The sequence below is a fragment of the Lissotriton helveticus genome, chromosome 10 (assembly GCF_964261635.1).
Source record: "Lissotriton helveticus chromosome 10, aLisHel1.1, whole genome shotgun sequence".
In the NCBI taxonomy this organism is placed as follows: Eukaryota; Metazoa; Chordata; class Amphibia; order Caudata; family Salamandridae; genus Lissotriton; species Lissotriton helveticus.
The window spans coordinates 240,364,252-240,373,546 of record NC_136071.1 but is presented as its reverse complement, the minus strand read 5'-3'; the positions used below and the strand labels follow the sequence as shown (position 1 = coordinate 240,373,546).

The following is a 9,295-nucleotide window of genomic DNA, read 5'->3' as shown; positions in this document are numbered from 1 at the left end:
TGCAGACACTGGAATTCAGTACTGGGCCCTGCTCATGGGAACAGTCTGTTCCACACTCCCTGTTGAGCACACCTACACAGATTCTGACTTTGTTACAAAGTCCTTGCTTGGTACCAGTGGCACAGCGAACATGGGACAAATGCCTGGGCATTCCCATAGCCACTTGGGGCATTACACAAAACACACTAAGGTGATGGGAGGAATACTTACAAATAGTCTAAACCACTGTGTGCTTGATACAGAAAAATGCAGCCATGAACATACCACAATTTGAAGAAATTGATCTCAACGGCCAAAATGGGTTGTGGTAAAAACAACGTCTGGCTATTCGGATTATGGGTGCAACTTGAGCTCAAAAGAGAATGTTGACTATCAGCTCATACACACAGAAAACACAAGTAGGTATTCTCCCCAGGCATTATTACACATATTATACCTTAAGGTAAACGAAATTAACAAAATTTGATCATGGAATTTGTACATCATATACAGGAGTTTTCAAAAGATATCCCAACTGCACCATTATCAGGACGTTTCTTTGTTTTAACTTTAATTTTATTGCTTTTTGTGCTGAAGTATTTGGCCGGAGGTTTAATTTAGCCCATAATTCATACATAATTCTTACTCTGGACCACCAATTCAAATATTACTTATGAACTAGCTATTCATCCAGAGGTAAACAAAACTAGGACATCAAGAATGCTTAGAACCCAACTCAAATGTTCATGGTATACATATTATGAAGTAGTTTAAAAAAAAGAATTTGAGCAGTATGAGAAAATACCTTTTCCAGGCTGACAGACAAGAGTAATTAAACGTCATTGTTTGAATACCAAAAAGCCGCTTATAATGAAAGTCAAGGTATTTAATGACAATAACTGCAGTTAAATCCACCACAGATTTTATTTTTGCATTTTATTTTCTGGTCATAGCTGAATATTTTGGAAGGTACACAGCTATGGCGAAGACTTCATAAATATTTGTTGATTTTAATTAAATGTCCAAGCAAGAGTCTCCTTTCTCTTCGGAGGACTTCGGGCAGGGGTTCCAGTCCTGATGAGCCACAAATGTCCAGGAGACACAGTGCAGTGTTGTGGTTAAGAATAGCTGGACGGTTTGTTTCCAGAGTCGTCATCTTGGGAGCCCATACTCTGTTGAAAAGAATATACAGTGAAAAAGCCACGTACATTTTACAATGGTTCTCCAGTTTCGGTCAGGGCTGTGCATTCACAGGTAGTTTATTTTTAAAACCTGATTTTTTTAACATTTCAATCATTTTACACTATTTTAGCATGCACAACCCCATAATGAGGACTGTAGGCCTCTGCCATGGTGGAGTGCACGCTTCAGTGTGCCACTCCTGAACCAGGACTGAACTGTATCAAATGTAGGCTTAGCCATTCGCGCATATGCTGGATCGGCACAAGGCTGGGGCCCAAACAAAAAAAGCATTTGCAATGCAATTGGTCTTGCATTTTACAAACTTTGGCCTATCGGTATTATAAGTGACAATGCCTTTTATTATTGTAGGTTTTTTAATCATACCTAAAAGGCATTGTCATTTACACTGCCAATAGATCAAATAATCGCAATTGCGTGACCTATTGCATTGCAAATGCTTGTTTTGGGTGGTACAGCTACCCTTTAAATTCCTGATGTGTTCGGCTTCACCTTACATAAGCGCATGGCCTGGCAGAACAATTTCCTGTTGCAGAATCTCTTCCACTTGCACATTAAATTTGATCTTGGATAGTCTCTTCACATTTGTTTTCTACATAAAATGTGAAGGAAGGTCTATGTGTCTAATGTAGGACTTCAGAGGTCAGGATCTCAAGATCAGGGATATTAGATTGTGATAATAGATTTTTGCCTGTCGCATGAAAAACTCACCCAGCGACCATGCCAGCCTACAAAAAGGTTGATTCAACAACTAAAGATATGGAAAACCATCACTGGATGCACCAACAAGGTTTTTTTTTATAAGAAAAGTGCTGAAAACCAATGGGAAACTAAATAAAAGATGTGAGAGAGAGAAAATGAAGCCTAGCTGGCTATTTTTTATATGGCAAACAACAAGTCTCCAGAAAAGCCAACAGGTCAATCATGGGTGTGGCAACATCTTAATTTAAATACTATTAATCAATTTCCCAGAGAAGCACCTACGAAGGTGTTCAGCTACTGAAGAAGCTGAATTAAGGTCTAACAAATCATATATTACATGCTCAATATCACAACACTTGGGGTTCTCTGGAAAGAAGGCTCAAGCTTCTTATTTCCACTATTACGGTCTGGCAGAAATGTAGATCTGACGAACTAGCAGAAGACGCGTGTCAGGCTAAGACATTCAGTCCAGACTGGAGGATTATTTATCTCAGTCTCTCTAGGAGTTTGAGTTTCATTGTTTGAGTATGCTTGCAATATTCAATACTGACATATTGTAAGCAAAGAAGCCTTGAAGAGCAATTTTCATTGCACACCTTAATAATGGATTTGGTACAGGTCTTAAATTGGGCAGAAACTCTAGGAAATAAATGAAAACATAATTGTAGAAAAAGAAGAATGGTGGAAATAGAAGTATTTCTACGAATACTAAGCGCACATAAAACCATACAAGAGTATTATGGAATCCTTTCCAGTTGAGGAAAACAAAACCAGTTTTGTGACAGAGTGCATGCATCATGGCAGGAACGTTTAAAGAGGCAGCACACAATTTCTTGGGAAGCCTCTATTACTGGCTAAAATGTCATTCAAAACAGTTGTTGTGAAAAAAGTAATGTAAAACTAACTTTGAGGAGCAAATAAAAATGTGTTCTTGTAACTTTTTTTGGGGAGTTTTATATAGCGCAACCTCGAAGACCTGAAGGCATCAGAGCGCTTTACATGAGCACCAGTTTCGTAATAGATGGACACATTTATTTTTTTGTTAGGGACGGGGAGATAAAGGGATTTGCCCAGAATCACAGGATGTCGAGCATCCCTGTCGAAACTTGAACCCAGTTGCCCAGGTTTGCGGTCGACTGCTCTAGCCATTAGACCATATCCTCTCCCCCACACAAGTTATTCTTCCAGTCAACATATGAAACCATGAGGATCCCTTGATGAAGAATTATACTTTTGCCCTTCACAGTTTACTGAAACATCTGTTTCAGCACTAAATAACAACAGAATACGCACCTTAGAAACTGTAATAAGCTGGTTATAAGGCAGACAATTAAAAGGGTCCTGCACCACCCAAAGTGGCTTAATCTAGCTCTCCCATCCCATGGCTTGAAATACACATAATAATTACCTTCTGCACAAATTGAGGGTTCACAGTGATCTCCTGATCCATTGCTTTCAGCCGCTCATCTAGTTCTATACATCTCAGCATCTGAGAAGAATCAAGGAGCATACATGCCATTAGTGAAAAACAAGTCAATGTCATAATCCCATTCCCATTTGCTGCACTTTAATCAAGCATGACCGTACCAATTGTTGCACATGAATGCCATAACAAAATGTAAAACAGCACATAACACAAGTATTAGGATCACATAGTAAAATATCAACACCATGGCAAACCTTAAGGCACAAAAATGTAGTTCATGCACAAATAATGCAATTGAGTTGAATTGTACAAACTCAATAGCATAGAGTCGAGAGACTTTTTACCACACATAAAAACAAGGATTCTATGTCGGGACCGGAGGCAAGGATAATGCTATTCTTTCTTCACTTTATTGAATAGCAGCAGGATTTGTTAGCTCGAATATTTCCCATAAAAAATAGTGGATAGTGACTGCACTGCTAGCTTATCAAGATTTTATGCACTGTTGTCTTATTAAAGCTAGCATGTGGGTGCGTTTTACCTAGATGGCCAAGTTAATAGAATATCTCCCGCTACCTCACAGGGGGTTCCTTTAATTTGGGGAAGAATTGCCTTGCATGTTAAAGATATCCACACTGGAGTTAACTGGAGATCACATTCAGCGCACTTGACTGGTGTGGATGGGGGAACCTACAAAAAGATACTTTAATCCGGATTCTCCAACACAGCAATCTTCCCTGAAGTGATCAACATTGAATCTGCCCTGCCATGTGCCAGACCCCAGAGTATTAAAAGATACACATCTCTTCTATTTATATATGCTTATGTGCAGGCTAAGTTAACTGCATTTTGTTCTTTCTTTTAAAAAAGCCAATCGCAAATGAAAAACTGTCTGCAATGTAATAAGCGTGGAGGAACCATCAAATATTAGTCCTTTTAAAAAGGGAAACAGAAGAAATATGTTGAGGCTAGCATGACCATTTTGTTGAGAAGAAAATGTAACCCTGCACTTTTTAAACCACAGCGAGTGGTAAGGTAGAACAAATGACACACGGGTATCTCAGAACACAAAAAAGGAGAATTATCGTTTGTACAATTCAACGACATTCAAGCAGTACATTACAATTATTGAAATCACCATCCAAACTCTAAGCTGGTAATATTCTTAGGCAAATTAGCCCAGGCATTTTCCCCAAACCCGTCCATATTTGTGGTGAAGCCTCTGGCCTCCTAGACTGTATGTTCTTGTTGCATGCACCAGCCCACACAGTGCATTCTAATGTACACAGTGGGATCACAATATCCGAGTCATCGGAAATGATAGAGCATTACACATTAAGTATGACAGACTCCCATCACCTTCCCTAAATCTTACTGTACTAATGTGGGCAACCTTGTAAATTAGCTGTAGGAGGTGCCGGCTGAAAACCAGGCAACTGCTGTACCAATTCCTACGAGAGTACACGGCCCTCTACAAGCCCAATATCATCCAGGATACCATTAGCATAGTTACATCAAACGCATTGGGTTAATTGGCCAAATTATAAAAATGCATCCCTACAGTAGCAAAATAAGTAATCAAGATACATAATTAACAATGATGTGAAAAGACCTATTGGAATCCACTGTACCACTAAAAAAGTTTTGCAAATTAATAGGGATGATGTTCAAGCAAGGTGTCCAGAACATTGATTTATAGATAACTATCAACACAAACTATGAGGCTTCCTTTTTCAGTCATATCATGACTAGGATAACACAATTGCAGTTTTCTATTAGTTGGCGGAGTGAAAGGGGTTTGGAAAAGGCAAATATTATATATTTATATATACACATATACATACACACACATACATACACACATACATACATTGTTTACTACGAGTTCAGTTAAACACACAATAGGCCCATAACTTGCAGTGGCCCTTTCACTCTTTGCAATAGTTCAGTCCTCTTCTGTTACACTGAAGTTGCTTTGCATAGCATGGGGGTAGCAGACTAATTAATGAAGATCAGAACCTCTTATAAATCATTTAAAAGGAAATCCATTGTAGCATACTTGGGCACAGAACGTTATAAAACCTTTAAAGTAACAATTCATTTTAGAGAAGGTTTTTCTGGCCCTGCCTTGCCCTTGTAGGCATTACACAGTAAAGTGTAAACTGCATGACTGTAGGAGGTCAAAGACCAAACTGTATTCAGAAAAAGGTTCTGTGACAAAACCTCACACTCCAACTTAAAGACCATCTCTTGCTCCCACACCCTCGGATTTCTCCCACTCAAGCCCTCACTTTCCTGCCAGCACTTCTGGACATTCTGAAGTAATCTTCAGGAAGCATGCTGAAGAAATAATTAAGACATGCAGACACACAAAAAACACTGGGCAGCTATAAACATCCATACCATATAGTGAATGGTAGCTACACAGACTTAGAGTACTTGCCTCCTGATCAATATTATGGAGCATTGCAGGATTGTTATATTTCTCTGGATTGTCATGAAAGCAGACCATCCCATCCTTCTGGTTAATACTTGCAAAGATTTCACCATCATCGATCTGCAAGGGTCAAGAAATATGAAACTAAGGATTAGCGGGTGGCAAGGCGTATATTTTATCACGTAATATTGTTGGAATTCCCTCCTCAGTCTTCAGAAAAAGCAAGTCATGCTAAATAAATGTACCTTCATTTGATTTTTAAGTCACTAGAATGTATTCAGTTTCAGCACTGATGGAGTCTTACATTTGCTGCCTAATGAAAATCATTGAAAAACTAGGTATGATTTGGATTACTAACTTTTTCAAGACGCAAAGTGCGTACAAATGTCACGTCTGGTTTAAAATGAATCAATCTGTGTTTTACCTGATAAATGCGAATTGAACATTTCAACTGCATCACCTTATTTACTAGGAGGTTAACTTCCAACATCACAAGTGATTCTACTAGTTAATGGAATTATCTTCACAGATGTGTTTAATTTTCGTAAGCATTTTAAACATATAAAAACTCATCTGATTAAATTGTCTCATGGGTTGCTGTAAATTACTATTTAGCTGTATGGTCGATGCATGCTATGGGTTTAAACAGGAAAGGATATATTATTCTTAATAAAGTCTACCTTTTTATTTTCATGGCTTGGGGGGGTCAGTTTTTATTATGGATACATGAGGTGTAGCTTTATGTGCGCCTGCAGCCCAGATCAATGGTTTGGAATGGTTGCGCTTTATATATAAAATAATTATATATACCTACAATAGTAGAAATGCAAAAAAAGCCTTACGTTTCTTCCAAACACAGTAGGTCTATCAGGGATATTCCCGGTCTTAGTGGTATGAAAAATATCTTCATGAAGGTTGACAGTAGTATTTTGACGCAGACACTGCAGCGTGCCCTCGGTGTGCGACATTAGGCGTAGAATTAGATCATATGCTGTGGACATGACTGATCTTGGAGAAGTATTGGAAGGAGGTGGGAACCATTTTGAACACGATTACAGAGAGGGGCTTAGAATTTGACATGGCAGTGAGTGTCCTACACTGGTTCCCTCATACCCCCAAGAATAAGGTCACTAGCAAGTTTATAGACATGGGGCTCATATTAGCAAAGCGAGAAATTACGAGACACTGGAAAGCACCGATGGGACTCAACGACACTAGATGGAGAAATGAGTTTCTTAAGTGGGCTCAGGGAGAAAGTATGTTAAGGTTTCACACTGCACGGAGGCAATGTAATGACAAAGCTCTAGAAACAGCTCAAGCTTGGGACGCATTAGTACAAGCATTGCGCGATTATGATACACGTGACGAGGCGACGGCCTAACACTCTGCCCAGCGCACTCCCCCCAAGACACGCCAGGTACATCACATTGAGCATCTCCCAGCGGCTCCTGTACACACACGCAACTTTGTTGACTGTTATCATTAATATCCATCGATGATGAGGGTTCAGGGAGGGGGGAGGGAATATGGGATTTCTTGTTAGTTTATTGGGCGAAGGCGCACCAGGGTGTATTTGTAGGAGAGCTCACACACATGGTCTGACTATCATCCTGCTCTACTGCCTGAAAACGTGACTTTGGGCCTTACTGGGTGTTAAGGCACTATAGAAAACGTAATTGAATTTGTATGTTCTGTGTAACAAAACCCAATAAAAATTTGTTTAAAAAAAAAAAATGAAGGTTGACAGTACATCCATCAGTGACATGCAAAAAGGATAAGGTGTTAACCGCTGGTTATGTGTGCACAGCCTAACTAGCATGTAGTTGAAGTATTCAGGAATAGTAAAGCTTCCAAAAGACAGTTGCAGCAAAGGAGACAAGAGGAACAGCCAACCAGCCTTGTAAGGCAGAACGCAACCGCCTGCACTTTATAAACTTAAAAATGTAGTTGTTCAGACTAACTTTGGACTAAAGACTAGACTTTCTGCTATCAATCTGGGAAAACAAAATAAGAGGCATGCCTCACATTTGATTGGCTTCTTACTACCATTCTATCGCTTAACATTTACCTCAAACTTTGACATGTATAGCACTATCAAGTTGCTCTAAGGTGCATCGCTGTGCTTTACAAAACTCTTAACTAAAACACAGTAGAGCACACAAGATTCCTCTGTCTCCAGGTTGGCAAAACTATGCATAAAAGTGGCACAGGTCTTGCACGTAGTTCTATGGAAGATATTTGCATCAAATGCCACTGCTCATGTGTAAATAGTAGTAGAACAAGTTAAAACTCTATAACTTTATGAATTATTCAGACATGTTGCCTTCATCTCCTGTAGCAGAGTCTGGGAACTGGAGAATGGTGAGCGAGGGAACAAAAGGGATGGAAAATCTTATGAAGCTCACTTGTCAGTAAACTGAATTCCTCAGTCTCTTTCAACCATGCTCTGAGATGCCAATTTCAGCCACAACTATTTTAAAGAACTATTTAACATCATATTAGAGTAGGCTTTCTCCAGAGATAGTAGGCCGTAAGGGCAGTAACACGTTTGAACTGAACGTGAATGCATCTGCCAAAGGTTAAGAAAAACTATTTATGCCTCAATGCTCAGTACTCCGGGATTAACTCAACAGTCCACTTTACAATTATAGGCATGAGTTGAAGGAGAGGGTGCATAATGAGGGGTGTAGGAAAATGCCCCTTTTTGTCATTGCCACCCCCACTTTTTGCCAAGTACTGATGTTTTCCTGCTGATGTGCGCTTGGTCCCTGCTAACCAGGCCCCGGTCCCTGCTAACCAGGCCCCGGTCCCTGCTAACCAGGCCCCGGTCCCAGTGCTCATTCCCCAAAACAAGGTGAAATGGTCTAATGTCACACAACTGGCACACGCTTTGACACCCTTGTAAGTCCCTAGTAAGTGGTACCTAGGGAATGGGTACCAAAGAGTGGCCCCAAGGACTGCAGCATGTATTATGCTACCCTACGGAACCCCCACACATATTGCATGCAGCCTGTCATTGCAGACTGCGTCATGGTGCAAGCCATGAGTGAAAACATGACATTGCACAATCACTGTGTGCCATGCCAAAGGCACTGCATGGAAGATATGCAAGTCACCCCTACAGCAGTTCTTATAGCCCTAAGGCAGAGTGCATTATATTGCATGTGAGGCAGATATGCCCCTGTCCTGTCTAGTTCAACTGCTAGATTGTACAGGTGAACAGGGAAGCCATCTTAAGTACATGTACTGGGCACTGGTCATTACGAGTTCCCCAGCTACATGATGGCTTTACTGAAACCTATGGCATTTTGTATCAAACAATTTGTAGTGATAAATATGTACTATTGCCAGTACAAGATTTATTATGAAATGCACCCAGAGGTGCCCCCTGAAAACTTACTAGTCCTCAAGTGTGCTGGCTGACTGGTATCGACAAGCCTGCCACCAGAGAGGACTTCTTGACCTCCTGGAGGTGGAATCCCACGCTCGGAGGCCAGAAATAATGCCTGCTCTGGATGAAGGTGTTCCCTTCTCCTCCAGCAGGATGACTG

At 40.3% G+C, this 9,295-nt stretch overlaps 1 protein-coding gene across 1 annotated transcript in view; it reads right to left on the bottom strand.

Moving 5' to 3' along the window:
- Positions 1-884: 884 nt before the first annotated feature.
- Positions 885-9,295, bottom strand: part of COPS3 (COP9 signalosome subunit 3) — a 97,745-nt gene continuing 89,334 nt past the window's right edge. Inside the window, exons 10-12 of the mRNA XM_078665212.1 lie at positions 5,751-5,864; positions 3,290-3,370; positions 885-1,151 (exon numbers count right to left, since the gene is read on the bottom strand). Coding sequence (XP_078521338.1) covers positions 1,098-1,151; positions 3,290-3,370; positions 5,751-5,864 — 249 coding nt within the window. The 3' untranslated portion in view covers positions 885-1,097. The remainder of the gene's footprint in view (positions 1,152-3,289; positions 3,371-5,750; positions 5,865-9,295) is intronic.